The 21584-nt window shown below is 36.6% G+C and overlaps 1 protein-coding gene across 1 annotated transcript in view; it reads right to left on the bottom strand.

Moving 5' to 3' along the window:
• Positions 1–1809: 1809 nt before the first annotated feature.
• LOC128018840 (FAS-associated factor 1) overlaps positions 1810–21584 on the bottom strand; it is a 73890-nt gene continuing 54115 nt past the window's right edge. Inside the window, exons 15-19 of the mRNA XM_052604655.1 lie at positions 20279–20364; positions 15990–16070; positions 15719–15796; positions 12773–12988; positions 1810–2087 (exon numbers count right to left, since the gene is read on the bottom strand). Coding sequence (XP_052460615.1) covers positions 2004–2087; positions 12773–12988; positions 15719–15796; positions 15990–16070; positions 20279–20364 — 545 coding nt within the window. The 3' untranslated portion in view covers positions 1810–2003. The remainder of the gene's footprint in view (positions 2088–12772; positions 12989–15718; positions 15797–15989; positions 16071–20278; positions 20365–21584) is intronic.

Here is a 21584-nt window from a genome sequence, read left to right as displayed (position 1 = left end):
AACACATTAAACATTCAGCTTCCTTGCGTGAGAACAGCAAGGCAACACAAATTAAACCGCCTCCAGGTTAGGCTCCCTCTATCCAGTTTAAAAAAGGTCATGTGCACATGAGAAACTGTACTTTACATAAATCACATTCTGTTCTTTAGGTGTCACTTCAGTTTAGCAGAACAGAGATCACTTCTAATTTTCAATACATTGACAAAAATCCACAAAGAATCAAGATGGATCACTGAACCATCACATATCATAATTTGACTAATTATTTAACCAGTAGTTAAACTAACTGACACAGTTTAATCTCATTCAAGAGCAGTCTTGTTTTCGATCATTAAAATGTGTGGAGCTGCAGAGATTACAATAAAGTGAAAAAAGTGACGTGACATTCAGCCAAGTATGGTGACCCATACCCAGAATTCTTGCTCTGAATTTAACCCATCCAAAGTGCACACACAAGCACACACCGTGAACACACACCCGGAGCAGTGAGCACAATAAGCACTTAATTTCGAAGTACAGTGGGGGAAATATCCATAATGCCTAATAATTCTGATCAGACAACTAAAAAACAAAAACGAACTCTGTTAAACATCTACTGTCAGTATTCAGTGTTTCTGCACGTCATGTATCATTCAGAGTTCCTCAAAGTGATCACTGAACTGTCTTCGTTGGGTCCTTTCAGAATACATGACCAGTTATGTGAATTCCACTGGGAGATATTTGTGGTATTACCAGTGTAAATTCCTCATTTAATCAATAGATCCCAAAATGAAAAATAAAATCTGACTGCAGTAATATTAAACTGGAAAATAAATGGTTAAAAACTGTTTGGTGTGATGTGCTTGAATTCCTGTCCTAGGATGTTAAAAGAAGTGAAAATGAAAACGCTGACATTTGGTCACCTACATATTTTTCCAAACCTGAATGACTTGTGTGTTAAGTCTTTGAAAGAAATAAAATCAGACAATACTTTGAAAAGATCTGACCCAAAACATCCACTGATCCATGAATCAAATGTTACCACACCTCCAACATGATAGGACAAGATTTTCAGTTTAAAGAAACAAAATTGGATTTTCTTTCTAACTTATGTCTTCAGAAGACTTGCTAAAAAGCATTCAAATAATACTGACCACCTTTATCCTTTTTGAAGCTCCAGTCCTCATTCATATGGTTCTCAGTACAATGTCATAATTACTCTGTTTGGAAAACAGTCATACAGCTTTGGAATGACATGTGAGTCCAATAATGTAAGAATCCTTTAAATTTACCTTAGCAGTCATGTATTAAAAATGCTGAGGTCTCGATGATATAGTCACCCACACATGAAAATAAAAATAAATTTTGAGTGGCAAGACACATGCATGTTTATATATTCTTTATATAATGTATATCAATCTTTATCCAATACAGCATTAAACTTTAAAAAGGTGGGGGAAATGGAGAAAAATAAACATAAGCAATTGGGATTAAAACTAAGTATAATCAATTTGGGTATCATAAGAATAAGCTGGGATGATGGGCTTTCCAGGGCCAAGCTGTGAATCAGGGAATCTCAGAACCTTGAGAAAAGAAATGGTCCTGTGTTCTCCAGGAAATGTCTCTTTGTTTGACTTATTTAGTTGTCTTTTTTTTTCTATTGATATTTTTTGTCTCATTTCAACACAAAACATGTCTAAAAAGCAGCCGCAGTGAGAAGTCCTTGTCTGTGAGGCTGGCTGTTTTAGACTTTCACACCTCTGCATGTTATTATATTTTTATTATTCAGTTACCTTACATTTTGGGTGGAAAAAGAACATTACACTGCAGTTATGTGAGGAGAGTGATCATTTATTCATGTGCTTGTAAAGGCCTCCGTGTGCAAAAAATGTACACTCAGCATTCATATACAATGCACTGTGTGATAATGTGTGAAGGCTTGTGTGTGTGTGTGTGATTGCTGTGGACATCATGCTAAATGTTGCTTATCCTTCTTGTTCGCCTCAGGTCATCTCGTATCAGTCCTACTCTTTGGCCTCCAGGAACAGGGTCTCCTGAGGGAAGAGTTTAGCCTCCACAAGACTCCATGCTGGGTCTAACTGCGTTATCTGGGAAGAGACAAAGAAAAAAACTAATTAGGTTTTTCAATGCTTAAAGAATAAAGAAGTTAAGACCCGTTTACACCAAGGATAATGATAATACAGATTAAAAAAACTAAATGTAAAAACAGTATGGAAGCCTGTTTCTGCTATGGGATAAAAAATAAAAAAGGGAATTGTGGCTTTTTATCTCACTACTCAGACTTCGGTTCTTGCAATTCTTAGAAAACAGTCAGAATCGAATCAGAAAGTTTTTTCTTAAAAAAAGGAAAAAAATTCTCACAATTCAGTGATTTTATCTCAACGTTCTGAAATTTCCGTAGTATTTTGAGTTTAAAGGGTTAATTCACCCAAAAAGGAAAAATATGTCATTAATGACTCACCCTCATGTCGTTCCAAACCCGTAAGACCTCCGTTCATCTTCGTAACACAGTTTAAGATATTTTAGATTTAGTCCAAGAGCTTTCAGTCCCTCCATTGAAGCTGTGTGTACGGTCTACTGTCCATGTCCAGAAAGTTAGGAAAAACATCATCAAAGTAGTCCATGTGACATCAGAGGGTCAGTTAGAATTTGTTGAAACATTGAAAATACATTTTGGTCCAAAAATAACAAAAACGACGACTTTATTCAGCATCGTCTTCTCTTCTGTGTCTGTTGTGAGAGAGAGTTCAAAACGAAGCAGTTTGTGATATCCGGTTCGCGAACGAATCACTCGATGTAACCGGATCTTCTTGAACCAGTTCACCAAATCGAACTGAATCGTTTGGAACGGTTCACATCTCCAATAAGCACTAATCCACAAATTTTTGAGTAAATGAATTATTCGGGATATTGTTTTTTTTTTTTACTCAGAGGGAGTGTCAGCCACATTAAAAAAGTTAACAGCTTAAGTAATTTGTGGATTAATGCGTATTGGAGACGCAAACAGTTTAAAACGATTCAGTTCGATTTGGTGAACTGCTTCAAGAAGATCTGGTTACATCGAGTGATCCAGTGAACGCACTCACAACAGACACGGAAGAGAAGAGAATGCTGAATAAAGTTGTAGTTTTTGCTATTTTTGGACAAAAATGTATTTTCGATGCTTCAAAAAATTCTGATGTCACATGGACTACTTTGAAGAAATTTTTATTACCTTTCTGGACATGGACAGTATACCATACACACAGTTTCAATGGAGGGACAGAAAGATCTTGGACTAAATCTAAAATATCTTAAACCGTGTTCTGGAGATGAACGGAGGTCTTACGGGTTTGGAACGACATGAGGGTGAGTCATTAATGACATAATTTTCCTTTTTGGGTGAACTGACCCTTTAAGTCTCGAAATTCTGACTTTGTTTCCACACAGAATTTTTAATTATTTTCTTGCAAATGTAAGTTTATATCTCACATTTCCAACTTTATTCTCAGAATTAAGAGTTCTCACAATTCTGACTTATTTCAGCTTGAATCTTGCAATTTTGAGTTTAATATCTCAGAATTCTGATGGAAAAAAGTCTGCATTTAGAGATAAAAAGACAAAATTACTATCTTTTAAATCTCATGGTTACTGGAACGTGACGGCATAAATGAATGATACAGTTGGAATCACATTCAAAAATGACTTTTTCCAGCTGATGAAAGATAGAAACAATGACAGCCAATCAGAATCAATCTTTCTTTAAAGAACTCAAGCATTTCAAGTGGTAGACGACAGAACTGCAGCATGAGTTTATAACAAACTGAAAGTTTGGTGTGGAGGCTAATATAGTTATCATTACAGTTTAATTCTTGGCTTCATTCAATAACTGCAATATCCAGATTGTACTATAATAATTCACGAGGTGTTTGGGTTAAGTCTCGCCATTCCTCCTAAACTAAGCGATGTGTGGGGTCTATTCATCTGATGTCACTGGTTAATGGCATAATGCGATAATGTCCCTGTGTGTGGTACATGTCCTGTTTCCCTTTGAGATAGCTGCTGTTTGTTATCGCAAATGGACCGATCCAAACCAAACACAATAGCAATGGGGTGAGAACTCATCAGTCACTAATAAGTGAGTGAAGCCCAACTTCATTATCCAAAAGCACGGCAATCACTGGCCACATTTTTAACAGCAAACTAACTGACATTTGTGACGACATGACCACCATCCAGATCTTGGTTCGCTGAGAGAGAAAAGGAGTGCAGGAGACGATGGCTGTATTGTCGTGAGCTAATAGCAGAGCATTCTCCGGTTACATGGGGCCTTAGCTCACACCTGGGTGTCCACACATCGCATGGCCACAGTGCTCAGGACAGGGGCTTAACTGCAACCTGGTGACAGGGCTCTGATTAAGGCCTATTCTCTGCTCCGAAGACCCCTCCAGCTCTGCGGGTTTGTAATTAAAACAAGGAGCTGAAAGCAGCTGGGCTGGAAGGTCACAGGATTGACCAGTATTACAAAATTGATGGAATTAAAATAAAATGTATGCAGATACACTGAAAAAAAAAAGTCTCAAAACTCTGCATGAAATGTGGTTACTAAAGTGTAGTGGGTGGTTTCTTACTGTACCAAATAAAAAAAATCTAACTCATATTGCCACAATAGGGCCTTTTGCACCGCTTTAGTTCCAGAACTAAATGTACATTACTAAAGTACCAGGACAAATTTTTGTAAACTATTTCCCAGTACCATTTAAAGGGTTGCATTTGCACCGACAGTGTGTACGAGGACACAACATAAGCCGTTCGACAGTGATGTCATTTGTTGCGCGGCATTCAACAACGTTAACAAAAAAAGAATAACGTTAACAACAGGAAGATGGAGGATGTGTTTTTGTTGTGTCTTGCGGGTTTCACAATAATGAACATGGAAAGTCGACGTATATGTAAAGCGTTGGAAAGAACGGAAAGGATGACTAAGAATTTCCAACGACAACTGGAAGTGCTACATTTGCTACAAGTGCCTGCACTTCAGCGTCTGTATATTTATCGCTGTTTACCATACTTGCGAAATAAACTGACACAATGTTTACAGTATGTTACACAGCATTTTAAATCATGGTGGGTGATGGCGTTTTCGAACACGTCTGGCCGATCAATGTCTACTTACGTCACAGGTAGTACTAGAACCCTGAATCAACATACAGACTAACAAATATTGCTACAAGTGTGACTGCATCACATAATAATTATTAATTAATAATATTAATGTTAATTGTCTGGCTGACTACGTCTTGTATAAATTTTTCTAAAAATCCAGTCAAACGTGCACAAACTGACAGTCACCACTTATAAGCTACTACTAAATATTGTAGAAAAATAATTTTTTGTAAAGTTGCTTTGTAACTATTTGTATTGTAAAAAGCGCTATACAAATAAAATTGAATTGAATTTAATTGAATTGAATTGAATACCAGTTGCTCGTTAGACCCTGCTCCGGAATTGGAGCTAATTTGGTTCTCAAAAAAGGCAGTCCTAGTTCTAGTTCCGGTGCGAAAACACCCAAAAGTTGCTAGTTCCACAATTAGTTCTGGTACTAAGAAAAGTTTCCGGCAGTGCGAAAGGCCCTAATAATGAAAAAAGGTTGTGTAAAGTCCTTTCTGAGAAAACATTGTACAATAAGTTTTGATTATTTTAACATTAAAATAAATGGTAAAATAATGACTAACAATTTTTACAGCATTTACGTTACAGATAAATCCTAACTAATAATAATTATACAATTGTTTATAGATAATTATAATTTAAACAACTTAAATTGCTAAAAAATTATGTAGTACTGTTCAAAAGTTTGGGCTGCATTTATTTTATTAAATTTTCTGCATCATTACTCCAGTATTCAGTGTCATATGATTCTTCAAAAATCATTTTAATATACTGATTCAGTACTTATGAAATATGTCTTACTAGGGCTGGGCGATATATCTAACGATATGATCATGCACATCTAATCAGTAAAGCTGCTTCCATGATTACCGTTAAATCGCCATCACCTGCTTATAATTGGAGTGGCATTTAATAGACAGAGCCGTAGATCGCTGACAAGCTACGCAATATCGCTTTCATTATCCCAGATGAATCACCTTCGATAATGAACGCGATATTGCGTAGCTTGTCAACGATCTACAGCTCTGTCTATTAAATGCTGCACCATTCAAAAGCAGGTGATGGCGATTTAGCGGTTATCACGGAACCAGATTTACTGACTGGATGTGCATGATCATATCGTTAGATATATCGCCCAGCCCTATGTCTTACTATTATCCATTTTGAAAATGGCTGTGCTACCTAATATTTTTGTGGAAACCACAACATATTTTTTTTTAAATGATTCTTTGATTAATAGAAGGTTTAAAGAAAATCAAGAAATTTATTTAAAATTGAATTTCTTGTCATTAATTTTAAGCTGTGTTTAACTTGAAATATACTTTAAAGGCATGATTCTGAGCCATAACACAAAAACAATAATTTTAACATCTAAAAAACTAATTTTACATTGAAAAAATGTTTTTGAGTTAATGGCCCCATTGGGACACACCTGACATGAAGCACTGTGCAGATGTCAGTAAGTTCAAAGTGACACCGTATTATCGGCGGGGTTGGCATCTCAAAGGGGGTGCAGTACAGATATCACACCCACTTCAGCACATTAGCTGTGTTGCCCCAAACCTCATGTTAGCATGTGACTTATGCCTTTTGTTTTTCAATCTGACCTGAGGGCACAGGAGGGGGGAGTACCAGGGAGAGTGTTGTAAAAACACATTTCTCCCACCAGGATGCCTTCCCTTTCTTTCATACAAATACTTAAAAAAATAAAATAAAATGGAAATGAACCCGAAAACCTGCTATGACAACACAGCATCAGGTAGAAGTAAATGAGGTTCTAGGGTGGCGCAGATGTGTGCGTGTGTTTGTGTTGATGACTGTTCTCTTTTATAGGGGAATGAAAGAAACAAGGTGGCACTCAAATAGCAGGAGACAGATGCCATGGGTAATTGATTACATTGTTATCCAATTAACAGACCATAAGAGGAGAAGCATCTGTCAACAAACAAAGCTGTTGTTTTCCTCCACTCTCTCTGTCTTTCGCTCTTTTTCTTCCTCTCACTCCCTCCCTCTTTTCTCAGCACTTGTTAGTTTCTTCTGTTTGGCCCTTCTGAATTGAATTAGACTTCTCTGTGCAACACTGATTGCGTTGGTTCTTCTAACAACTGATACACAAACGCACACTCACACGGTCATAAAATTAAACTACAATTAAAATCCTGACTGACAACCTTAACCCGCAATGCACTGTGGAGATCAAATGAATTTCAACGTGCCCGGGTAGTGTGATCTCCACTGATGAACAATACGTTCTCCGACGGCCAAAGTAAACAGAAGAAGAAAAGAGAACATTTGAAGGGTGTGGAGACTCATATCACCGTAATCCTGAAGAGGTTTATTAAAGCAAGAAGTGGCCGTGATGGAGGAGAGGCCCGGGTGGCTGTTTTCTTTGGGCCTTGATGATGTTGATGGCAGGTAATCCTGCTAAACCTTTAACAAACTCATCTTCAACGGCCCCACACGGTCACCAAACAAACACAAGACAGCCGCCCAGATGACCACAGGAATGGGGGCACAATCCTGCTCTCCAAAAGTAGAGTGCTACTCGACTTCTGAGCCCTAAACGGAGTGGTGACCATTCACAAGTAATTGAGGAGCAAAAAAGTAAGAAAAAATTGAATGTACAATACCATTCAAAAGTCTGGGGTCTGTTTTAATTGTGTTGACAGACAAAGTGTCTTATGCTCAGCAATATTGCATTTATTGGATCAAAAATACAGTAAATATTGTAGACTATTATTACAATCTAAAATAACTGCTTTTTATTTTCAATACATTTTAAGATGCAATTTATTCCTGTGATGGAAAAGCTGAATTTTCATCAGCCATTACTCCAGGCTTCAGTCACCCATGATTATTTAGAACTAATTCTAATATACTGACTTTTCAGTCACTGTTGATCAATTTTTTAAAGCAAAATGTAATTATTGTAGATATATATTTGTATTAATCAGTCTGTTGGACTGTAAATGTTTATTTTTTCATTATCCTCACTTTATAAGTTTTTATTTTTAATAATTATATTAAAAATACATAGGGTTGAAAAGATTAATCTCTTATGCTTATCTAGGTCTTGCTGAGCAGTAAAAACAATAATGTAGTGAGATATAACTATAAATTAAAATACTGTCCTATTATATTTTAAAATGCAATTTATTCCTGTAATGGCAAAACTGAATTTTAAGCAGCCATTACTCCACTCACTTTAGATCAGCTATTACAGTTTTCCGTGTCACACATTCCCTCAGAAATTATTCTAAAAGCTGATTCAGTACTCAAGAAAGATTTTTTATTTTATTTTTAAAAAACCATGCTAATTTTATTCAGGATTCTATGATGAATCTAAATTTCAAAATGAAAATGTATTTGAAATGTAAATCATTTTTAACATTTTAAGTGTCTCAAGTGTTTATTTTCGATCAATTTACTTCACCCATGCTAAATTAAAGTATTATCATCATTATTATTATTTAAAAAAAAAATCTTACTCAAACTTTTGATTGGTAGTTTACAAAAAAATGAAAATGAATAAACTAGAGGCAAAATGTAAAAAATGTAGGCCCAAATATTGTCGTAATTATATAATGTAATAATAATAATAATAATATATAATAATATGAATATTGAAATAATCTCCTAAATTTAAAGAAAGCTTAAGGGAAAATTCACCAGCATTGTTAGTGTAAATATGTATTTGTGTGAAATTTGAGGAGTACTTTTGCATCACTGACTGTACTGTGTACGTTTCTACAAGCAGACTTTTTGAAAAGTCCCGAGGGAATCAATACGGAGTTCACTGGAAAAAAAAATCTATAAAAGCTGAATGTCTCCGAGCATGATTAACTGATGTCACTTGCAGCTGCCTGTTTAGTTTAATTAATTTCATTATTAGTATACTTAAGGATTAGCCTGATCAATAACACAGTAAAAACTCATTAAAATGACAATACAGAGTTTCATCATAAAGCAGGTGTATGTTACCAGGCCGCTGCAAAGTAAACTAAGTGAAGGCATTATTAGAAATTAAGAACACACAGGTTTTAAGAAAGGTCTGGCTTCCGAATAACGCAGTCAAAACATTTCAAGCAAATTAGTAATAAGCTGAATGCCAATCCTCGCTGATTAGTTGCGAGACTTGTTTAAACTGAACATCTCCGCTTTAAAAGCCAGGCAAATAAATATTGCCCTTCATTAGCACTAATAAAAGGACCTGCAATAAGCGGCTGAGAGAAGAAAAATAAAGACCAGACACGCGAGATGTGGTTTTCCAAACAGAAGGAAAAAAGAAAAGAAAAAAACAGCAGAAAAAAATATACAGCTGAAACAACGTGGTTCTAATGAAGCCATTTAGGGTCCTTCACCATTAATTAAAACCCAATAGCTAGGTCTGTGTTAGTGCTGTGTTGTAGAGTGTTTATTTGGCCAATTAGGAAAGCGGTGGGAGATCATTATCTGCCTGCTGGAGCGGTGAGGGCGTTAGCGTTCGCAGTGTTGGAGTCAGACTCTGCTAAGGGCCGGCCAACGGTGGAGACGGATGGGGAAAGCAGGGTTCCCACCTCTAGGGAGAAGTGAGTTCTGGCTCCCTGCTTGTCTGTAGCATGACCACGGGATGCTAAGGGGGGGTCTAAAGGCAAGAAGCCAACATAAATGCAGAGGCCAGGCACTGACGTAAGAGATGTGAAACGGCACATCCAAATGACTCTCTGAGGATAGAAAGAACAGATGTTTTATCAAGCAGTGGTTTTGCTCTGGTTTGGTCTGGTGACCCTGACTTTGGACATCACATGATGACCGGAAATCAAGTGCAAAAGATTTATAAAGAGTCTATCCAATGTATAATACATACATTTTTTATTTGAATCTATATTATATATTATATTATAATATTGTACTTATGTAAACAATAAGCTGAAATGGAATAAATAGTCTACGTATATAATAAATTTGGGCTTCAGACCAATTTGATCAGATCATCACATTTTAATAAATTTATTGTATTCAGTGCATTGTTTACACAAGTGCAATATTATAATGTCGGTGCATTCTATATTTATAAACTGTGCCCTACAGATCACTTTTTATTAGTATTTATTTTTTACTATTAATTTACTATTTATTTCTGTCTATTGTTTTAAAAAATATATATATATATATACTACTACTAGTACTACTATTGTATATATTATTACATACATAATATATTGTATATTTCAAATTAAATATTCTGCATTTGTCTATTGTTTAATCTGGTGCTATATATATATATATATAGTATATTTCAATAATAAATATCAATATAATATTATAAAACCAATTATTGAAAGTTGAAGTTGAATTATAAATTTTCATTTTCATTCATTTTCCTTTCATGTTTAGTTTCATTTTATTATTTGCATTTAGTTTTGTTTCTCTATTTAGAACAGACCTGTTACTCATTTATGGGTCAGAACCCACCGGCTGAGAAGCACTGTACTACAAGCGACACACATGAGATTAGATTACTCATTCAAGAGGTGTCCTCACGTATCTCGAGTTGGATAACTTGGATAAAAAACAACAGAAAACAAAAAGAGCACATCAGATGACTGGAGGTCCTCCGAGCGCTGGTGTGAGTGGCTGTGCCATGACATTAATGAGTGTTATGAATAGAAAGAGAATTCTGAGGCTGCTTTCTAATCCTTCATCACACTCTCGTTCAGAAGAGTGCAGGTGCATTGGATCCGTCCATCAAAGAGAAGAAAAGAACAAACAAACTGAAAACACAACCCTCGCAGGCCGCAAATGAAACAAAAGCCTTCAGACACTTTTCCATCTCTCTCTTTCTAAACTCCTCTGTTCAATCACTCTCTTATTGCTGGCATTATCTTGGTTTTGGATGTGGAGAGGAGAAGAGGAGGAGGAGGGGGGAAGTGTAAGAGAGAGAGAGATGAAGTTTAAACATTTGTGCAGAATTACAAATGCAATAGTGCTCATGGCCTAATCCTGTGGGAGGGATAGAGCGAGTTTGTGGCAGAGATGATTTTAATTAGAAGAGGCAGAGAGAGAGAAAGAGAGAGGATTAAACTCAAGCACTGTAGTCACAGTCACAAACACAGCCTGGTTTTCCTGCTTTTGCTGGATACACATTTTAAATTCCGCAGAAACACGCAACTCAATTCTTTTTTGCTTTCCAGACAGAAGACTGTGAATAAATGGAATACAGTGTGTGAAATGGGTGTGAGGCTGTCCAAGAGCCAGTGTGCACGAAAAGGCACTTTGCGGGGGTGTGTGTAAAAGTGTGCATTTGTTGGGGGGCATTAGCCCTCGTCCCCAAAGGGTTTGGATGACATGCTGTCTGGGCAGGCCTGCACACATCTCTTGATTAACGGAAAGCCCATTTCTGTTTCCATGCTGTTAATTAGTCAGGTCGTTAAGAGCAGTGCTTGTTATCTATCTACCTGCTGCAGAGTGCACAAACGCAGCACTTTATTCACACAAACACACACACAGGAAAGAGCCCTCCTGACTGTATCTAAAGTAGCCAGTGCACCTTTCTGCTTCTGAGGACCTCAATTTATGTTCATGCACTTGTGGATAGATGTAATATAAAAATACAAAAATAAAAAATACACAAGAGGAAAATAAATACTAATTAACCAGGCATGGCTTTTAATTAATGTGCAGGTGTGTGCCTATCCCAGTACAGTACACACACACAGACTAAGATGAGCAACAAACTTCTACCACACGCTGGGATTAACTAGCCAATTATACACTCTATTTTTCCTGCTGAGCTGTAACACTCACACACACTCTTTGCGCACGCACACACACACACACACAGTTATTAGTGCACCGCAGATGGACAGGAATTAAAAGATATTCACCATCAGTGGGGCTCAAGACTAATATCAGTCATGTTCCAGCATGGGGAAAGATGCCCACAGAAAATAAATTGAACAGGAAGGAGTCGGGTGTTCCAGGACTATGTGCGCACTTGTGTACTTATAATGGCTGTAATGAGCGGGGTTACGGTCATGACCAATACCATTATGATATACATGTGTTTATGTAGTTATTTGCAAACAAATATGCAGAAAAATTAAGTCAGTAGTTAAACATAATAACAAAAAATAAAACAATGCTTCATGTTTTTGAGAACATCCTTTAAAGGAAAATGTGGTTCATAAATAGACAATAATAACAACAAAACCAATATATATATATATATATATATATATATATATATATATATATATATATATATATATATATATATATATATATATATATATATATATATATATACATACATATGTATATATATACATACACACACACACATATATATATATATGTATATATATATATATATATATACACACACACATATATATACATATATATATATATATAAGAATTATATGTATATCATGTATCTTATATATAGGGCTACTATGTCATTTTAAGAAATTATAAGTGCATATGTATTTCTTCTTTTATTAATGTTTATTTATACTATTCTAAAAACTGCACAAAGTTTTAAGCTTAAGGTTTATTTTAGGGTCAGACACTGCTTGAAGTTTATTTTAAAACTATAGAAATCTAGAGTAAATGTCTGTGTGTACATGTTTGAACTCACATTTCTGCGTGGAAAGGTGGTAAGCAATTTAAACTCGTCGGATGGGTAACCCTTGGAGGCAACAAAGTCGAACAGGACCTGGAGTTTACAGCTGCCCAGGAACCGCCTTTCCAAGAACTCTCCGCTTGGCGTCCGGATGCGCAGCTTGCTGATTGGCTCTCCACCTTCCTCTTCGGGCTCTGGTGGCAGGGTCTGCTCCAGTGAGAGACGGATAGCCTGCACAAGGGACAGCAAAACGATAACATTACAGAAAAATAATAGATACTGTATCTCATGAACCAACCACTTTATAAATCTCCTGTTTTTAATATGAATAAGAAGCTTACTGAATATTAAAATGACTATAAAGCCAAATTATTGTACAACACAATATATATGTGCATGGGACAAATGCAATTGCAGCTCGCAAGTCACACGTCAAATGTCCTATTTCTATTGCTCCTTCACAGCTTGAACGTGCCACAGAAAAAATCTTTCCATTTTGCACGTCATAGAATTATCAAACTGTAAAAAAAAAAAAACACAGTCAAAAGCGAGGGACGGGGAGGGGAACAGTGAGAAGATGCATCCACTTTTAAAGAGAACGAGTGAAAGTGAAAGGAAGAGGTTAGGGAATTGTGCCGTCTCTAGTGACACGGAGTACGACCTGCCGCTCCTCTGGGCTTTTCAACTCCAGCTTGTTGTTCCTGTTGTGACACTGGGCAGCATATGCTGTGACAAAACACGAAGGCTTTATTTACACACCATAATGCAATTATATTTCATCAAAGTGTACAACAGTAGCTCATTAGCAGCAGGTGGCTTGTGTCAGCGCGTGCCGGCCCTGCTCCCTTATGTAGGGGCCACTCTTAAAAAGCCCTCTGGGGGCCGAACAGCGTCTCTCCCCAGCCCTGCTCGAGATGTATGTGTGCACGTTTGTGTCTGTGTGTTTCCCGGTCCCTGCGCACAAAGGGCACTAAGGAGCATCCTTTTCACTGCACTAAACAAACAGACTGTGTGTGTAGCACCTGACGGCAGAGAATAATGACATCACCACTCCCCCTCAGCCTTTCATGTGCTGTCTGGGTCACAAAAGAGTCCAAATCACAGAGCATTTCCCTTTCTACTTCTCTATACACTTCTGTTGATTGTTTCCCTCCAGTGCACCCATTGTCACCACAGACCCACCGAGGTGCTGTGGTTTGGGCGTGTGCGAGGGTGAGCGTGAGCTTGGATAGACTCCAGGTGGAGAGCATCTTACACACACACACACACACACACACACAGTCACAAAAATGACGCACAAGAAGAAACTCACAGATACACGCATGCATCCAAACTGTAACAGCTGCTGAAAATCACAGAAAAATCTAATCTTTCACTTCAAGAGCAAGAGGTTTATTACGATTGTGTGTGAATCCAAGGTGCAGGAATCAAAGATGTGTCACCCGTTTCACAGCTTGGATATTCACATCCAAATGCGTGACCTTTAAACATTGAAAAAATAATAATAATAATAATTCAACGGTCATTTCGAGTTTAGCTCATGTGATTTTATCAGTATAAACGTGTGTGTATTTCAATCCTCTTCTGCCCTTGGGTTCATTACAGACAGCAGGTGAAGAACTTTAGACCCAGCTCTCATTAAAACACAAGGCTGCTGAGTTAACAGTTCACACACAGCACTGAAAACAGACCTGACACAATTACTTTGCCTCCAGCCCGTCTTTATGTTTACCTCTCCACAATATGCCTCAAAATTAAAAGCTTTGTCCAAGACGAGCATTAAATGAAGCTAAAGTGAGCTACTGTGGGGTATCGTATGTTTGAGTGTCAATACTGTTGCCTACAGTACGTTCTGACATGAATGGTTCCATGGCAATAAGAGATTGAACTAATAACATGCTTTTGTTGAAGCCTAAAAGTGACAAATTACCTCATATAGCCGTTTCACCTGAGCAGGTCCGCTCAGTATTTACTGCTGAATAAACAGCGACACTGCTGTGGTGACTTTTTGTGTTTTTGGTGAGCAAATATCGTATTAAAAAGAGTGTGTGGGGAGCTTGTAAGCATACTAAATGAACATGTACACTTCATGCAGCAAACTTTCTTTAGAAAGAGCACTAGACCACACCATCTGTAAAACATTTGAATGTCAATAAGGTGGTATTGTATTCTGCTGATCAGCTGATAGGGAACGGGTATATTTGCTTACTCCTACATCTACAGGTGATATTTAACTTCGCGTGTCACTTTTTGATGCTGTCTTTGTGAGAGTGTCAGTGCCTTGACATGCACCTGTCGTTTTGTACAACTCGTACAATTCACGGGGAAATGGCGCAAACACTGCAGGACGCAGGCAGATCACAAATATGTGTGTGATTTGTGTAACAATGTAAACTGTGTTTGATGAGAGTGGTTACAACAGGACATGAAGCTTTATGAGTGTCACTGCTGTTTGTCATCGTATGAGGCATGAAAACCCATTTAAGTGACATGTTTAGACTATTTAGAAACATTACATTTCAACATGAGTGAAACTGTCAGGGTTTAATTTGGGTTTAGGGCACAGGTGTCATTTTTGTGTTCATTTGTTCTGCTTCATTGGATGAGAAAGAGAGGTTTTAAAGATTTAAGATTTTCTCAAAAGCTTTAATGGCTCTTTTGAAACAATTAACTGGATCTAACTGGTAACGCAAAGTAATAGTAACATAATGCAGGAAATCAGTCATATCTGACAAACAAACAAAGCTTCACTGAGCGCTACACAGAATAAAACAAGGAAGCTAAACTCCTGTGAATTCCTGTTCGGATCATGATTACATGGCCTGTATAAGGCAACTTTGGCAAGGTGAATTATTTAGGGTCATTCTCAGATTTTCCTAGTTTCACCATCCCTTGAGCTTGACATTTAAATTGTGTTACTGAAACGGTCACCAAACCGGTGTAATTCCAATCAAACCGCACCTCTCGTTCCTCCTCCTGCTCTTTCCTGATTCGCTCCTGACGGACTTGCTCTGCCTCTTCTCGCTCTTGTGCTTCCCTCTGAAAATGAAGAAATTAAGAAATTTAAAAGAAATTAAATTAAAAGACATTTACACATTCAACAACTTTATATTTCATTTTACTTCTAAATTAAATTAAAATCTAAATTAAATTAAAATAAATAAATGAACAACTTTAAATGAATAAAAACAAAACATTTGAGCAAAAAAGGAAATTAAATATCCTGCCAAACCTTTTTACGGTCAGCTTCCAGAGACAAACGATAAGCTTCATCCTGTTCTCTCTTGACCATTTCTCTGGCTTCACGTTCATCCTGAAAAAAAAAGTAGTTGAATAAAACTAAAGTCATCTAAGATTAGAAAAACAATGTTTAATTTCTGAAATGAATATGAACATTAATATTTACTTTTTTATATGCAGTGGAATCCAAAATACAAAAAAAAACGTTGTGTATAGATTTTGTTAAATCAAAGACATAATAATAATAATAATAATGTTTCAAAATAATATAATTAGGAAAAATAATACAGCTGATTATTTAATTAGGCCTATTTCTAGTAGTCTCAGTATTTATTTCTATTATTATATTTCTATTATCTACATCCAATACCAGATAGCCAATAAGAGTATGTCTATTCAGATAACAATCCCACTGGATCTTTGACGTATGAGATGGTTCCTCGTCATTGTCAGCAGTAATGGCCACATACTGAATACTATTGTATTGTCGGAACTCTAACTGAGGACGACTGAAAGAGTATCTTATAGAAGTGAATGCATGGAGTTCCTCTACATACAACGGACAGACTCTTTTATTATTGTGTGCGTGTGTGTGTGTGTGTGTGGATCCTGTATGTTAAGACCCAGCTGCAGGTCTACCTGCTGAGACTGAAGACTATGAATAACTACTGTTGCTTTTGTGCAGTCAGGCTCGTGCGATTGTCTGCAGCCGCTTTTAAGACTAAGGGTCTTTTCTTCTGGCTGGACTTTGTGTGGAAATGTGTAAGAGTTGTGACTACATAGAGCAGAGGAGAAGAAAAGGAAGGATTGAGGAGAGAAAGGAGGGATCGAGAACAGAGGCTGATCAAAGGAGAGATACATCCTCAAATTCTATTCAAACAAGCTCTAAAAGAGTGTGTGAAAACCATGTTGTGGTGTAGGAAGAGCTTGTAGGATGATGTGTGTGGTTCTCTATTCGTAAAGTCAGAACACTGAAACAATTCAGGTGAACGGAGATTACAAACAACTGAATCTTTTATCTGAGGGCTGGAAATAAGAACAATTATGCGGCGAACACATCGTGCTTTTGAAGAACTGCTCGTAAAAGGCACAATCTTTCAAAAGGACTTTCAAAAGCCACTGTTAAATTAAAGCAAATAGTCATGAGAGGCCATGTGAATTACACTGAATATGCCATAGATAAGCTTTGTTAGATACAAGGCATGTCAATGAAAACCTCTTAAGGTTAAAAATGTAATGGCCTCTCATATCTTACTGGGTTTATGAAATGGTCGAAAACAAACTTATTATGACAGAATAATTACATTTAATTTTTACTAAAAAAAAAATAACATTAATGGTAGCTATTTTTTTCCAGCGGGTATTACTGATCATCATCTGAACTACATATAAAACTGCAAATAAGTAAATTAAAATAAAATAATGTTAAGGTGTTTCGGTACAAATATATAATTTACAATTATGTACATATACATTTTATAGTACAATAATAAAAAAGTATGTGTTTTGACTGGTTATCATTAAGATACACACATTTAAAACAACATACAATTTATAGAAAAATAGAATAAACATCGAAAACAGCTAAACATTAAAATAAAATAATCATCATCAACTACAGGTCATCAAAATGGTCATAAAATGTAGTCTCAGTTACAGTAAGATCAATAAAATGATTTCAATGATGCCCCTTACTAGCTAAATCAAGTAGCAAATCATAATTCATTGTTGTCATGCAAACTAATAAAATAATATTAATAATTATTATTATTATTGTGGCATATCTAAGTATAATGACAAATATATAAATTATTTTTAAATGGAAAGTTAATGACCAAATGTATAAGTAGTCCAACCTGATTATCTATTTACCCCGTTTGCATCCTTCTACATGAATACAGTAAAACATTCCTTCAATGCTTGTCAAAAAGAAACAAAAATATTTAAACAGGGTGAGTAAAGAGTGTGAAATCTTTCTCACATGTTTTTTTTTTCTTCTCTCTGTTACACTCTACATACAGTGAGTCAGTGCTGTGACCTGTACTAGAGTTAATGGAGCAAGTGTATAACTATTTTACCCCTGACTGCACAACCTCAGGTCATGGCACTTACAAACACAAAGGAATGCTGGTGTGATCTTGGTGGATGAGTGTTCGCTGTCTGGGTTTGCCTGTTGATATAGACAGTGTATGTAAGGGGTGTACGTCTGCCCATACAGACATGGACAGACACACACAGGTCACTATGAGTCACCTGACTGTACAGGGCAAGGATGACACACACACACACACACACACAAGGACATTTCGGTTAAGGACTTTAAAGGGCAAACCTAAACTGCCTCAAATGGCACACGGTTAGTGGTGGCACAACAACAAATTCTGGATTGGGTCTGGATTCGAGCATCACACCCATGACTTGAAATACGCTGTAATCACCAGCAGTTCACCTAGCTGCACTTCAATCAACATATTCAATTTAAAACTAAGTCAATAATACAATATTTTGTCCCTTCTGAACAATCTGTAGTCTTTTTTTCCCTCCTTTTACTGAATGTGGAACATGCAGTTCAACCAGAGTAGTCCAACTAATAAAAAAAAAAACATTTAATCCAACCAGAGTAATCCAATGCATGAAGATATTAATCTAATGAATTGGTTCTTTTTGTTGAATGACAACATTCAGCACAACCATTGTAGTTGAATTCATGAAAAATGACTCTTACAAACATTTTCTCTTTTTGAGATAGTCCTTTAAACGAGTCTTTCAAAACTGAATTGCATAGTTTAGACATAACTGAAATAAAATCAAATTAATCTGACATAGAGGTGGAACCACAAAGCCGGTGAATCAAATTTCAATTGAAATGTGTATTAATACCAAATCCTAGGTAGTAAATATCATCATTTTATATTTGAGTACATTTTAGCTCAATGCATTTTAGCTCAATGCTCTGCATTTAACCCATCCGAAGTGCACACACACAGCAGTGAACACACACACACACACACACACACACACACTGTGAACACACACCCGGAGCAGTGGGCAGCCATTTATGCTGCAGCGCCGGGGGAGCAGTTGGGGGTTCGATGCCTTGCTTAAGGGCACCTAAGTCATGGTATTGAGGGTGGAGAGAGCACTGTACATGCACTCCCCCCACCCACAATTCCTGCCTGCCAGAGACTAGAACTCACAACCTTTCGATTGCGAGTCCGACTCTAACCATTAGGCCACGACTTCTACCACGAAGGGCAAACCGTCAAGACACTTCCAGCAGAAACCCATCACCATGTCAGAGTTATTCAAGTGCTCTGACTGAGGGAAGCAGAAATTTCACAGCCTAATGGAACAGATACAAATCGAAAATAATGTTTTAAAGGAACTTATTAATTGGGCCGGGCAGATTGGGTCTAGCAGATTCTCACAGTGTGACAATGGCAAGGATTATGACAATTATGTTGCTTTCGTGATTAATAATTATTCAAAGCATCCCACGCAGGGGTGCGGACAGAAAGGAGAATGCTGGGACGAGGCAAGAAATGTCATGACTTATCAAATCATCGAGTCAATGTGCCGCAGGGGGACAGAAACCTGTGTTTGCTGTCTGAATATTTCCCACCAAACCACAGACACAAACATTAACACATGCAGGTGAAGAAAGATGACTAATTAGCTCAATCCAAGGAAGTGTGGACAGACCCGTCATGACCTGTAACAAAAACATTAGCAACTAGTGTTTTTAATTAGGCAGGAAGGTAATATCCTATTAAAAGTTGCCACAGAGCGCAGAGATCCACTACTAGGAATAACCTTTCAGATATGCCACTTAAAAACATTATTCACTAGCTTTCAGTTCACTTGAACAGTTGGACACATCTTGTTTCAGCACTTTGTAAACGCATTTGTTTTCAGACCTAGCATTGATTTAAACAATCACATACTGCAGGCAGTCATGAGTCATGACACACCAAACTCATATCCTGCCAGCTTTGTGTCGACTTCACAAGCAAAGGCCACCGCAAGCTTACATTACACAGCCAGTCAATTGTGCTTTTTCTTCCATGGTTTGTCTGAAACCCAGACAAACACACAGATGCAGCCGGAGTGTCTATTCTTACCACTGTGTGATAGGCCGACTCTAATAAGTCAGACAATGAGTGGTCATCTGCCCCAACATGTCCCTTTTTGTGGCTTAATAATTAAGTTGACTAGTTTTGCTTCAGGTGCACAGCAAGGAGGCCTTAAATACTAATTTTTTTTATTTTTTTTTTATCTCACCTCATCTTTGATGTCTTCTTGCTGCTGTGCTGAAAAGATCTCCATGGCTCCCGTGAGTGTCACCATGGGATCCACTGTTGTGTTGGCTTCATCACATATACAAAAAATAAACAACAATCAGATTGTAGCAGACTTATCTGATTTTGCAGTTTTATCATACTTTCACTACGCAATCTTAAAATGTTCAAAATTATTATGAACGCAAACTAATGCCAAAAAGAAATTCAACTTGGAACACAATACAAAACAAATACAATTTGTTGTGAGATTTTATAATTAATGAAATCAGAACTATGTTTTTATTAACAAATCTAATAATGTCTAAAAATTATTTAAATATTTAATAATGTTTAGTTTTGTTCAATATTGTTAAGTAATATTTAATTTTATATTATATGTATATACATATACAAACACACTAGGGTGTCAAAATGACTGAAAAACTAAATAAAAATTTTCGATTTATATAATCAAAATTTGAATTATATTCTAATTAAAAAGGCATAATTTCATTTAGGGGGAAAAAAGCTTTTGGCTTCTCTCCTGAGGCCTCAAGAGGGCACATCGAGCATAATTTTATTCACGTTTCTTTCAAACAAAATAACACTACTACCTTTGAAGTGCATAATGTTTAAAATAATGTTTATAAACCATATATAATTTATAAAGCTGCTTAATTAGGAAAAAGTTTACTTTAATAAAAAGGACCGAAAACCAATCACAAAAGTAGACTACTTTCTTCATTTAAAATCATGATACAGTGGGATGGAGAAAAACCACCATAAAGCCTTGAAACATGTTTTTTAAAAACGTACATCAATTTTACAAGGCTTTCCGAACATGCCGCTATTTCGAGCGAGAAGCAAGTGCAACGCTGATAGATGTCCCTATAAAAAATGTGATAAATATCCGTTCTGTGTGAATGGCTTGGTTTCAGTTTTGACGTAAACAACATCTCCACACTGATGCTCTCGTTTTCCACAATATATTGAATGAACAACGTAGCAGCGCAACATCTAGTGGGTTCAACTGGATAGGCTAACAAAAGCATTAAAAAGCAATGACACTTACATTGTCGTCACATTTCGTGCAACACTAAAGACCACCACGTAGACCTAAAATCTAAATGCCACATTTTTGCATTCTAAAGTGGATTTTTTTTTTTGGCGAATATTCGAAATTCGATTTTTTTTTAACAGCCCTAAAACACACACATATTTTATATAAATTAAATAATATAAAACATACACATAATTAAATCCAGTAATTTTTGTTAAATTGTTAAATAAAACTACAAATAATTAAA

Source organism: Carassius gibelio, chromosome A8, assembly GCF_023724105.1.
Source record: "Carassius gibelio isolate Cgi1373 ecotype wild population from Czech Republic chromosome A8, carGib1.2-hapl.c, whole genome shotgun sequence".
NCBI lineage: Eukaryota > Metazoa > Chordata > Actinopteri > Cypriniformes > Cyprinidae > Carassius > Carassius gibelio.
The sequence above is the reverse complement of the archived record's forward strand: the minus strand, read 5'-3'. Positions and strand labels throughout refer to the sequence as shown.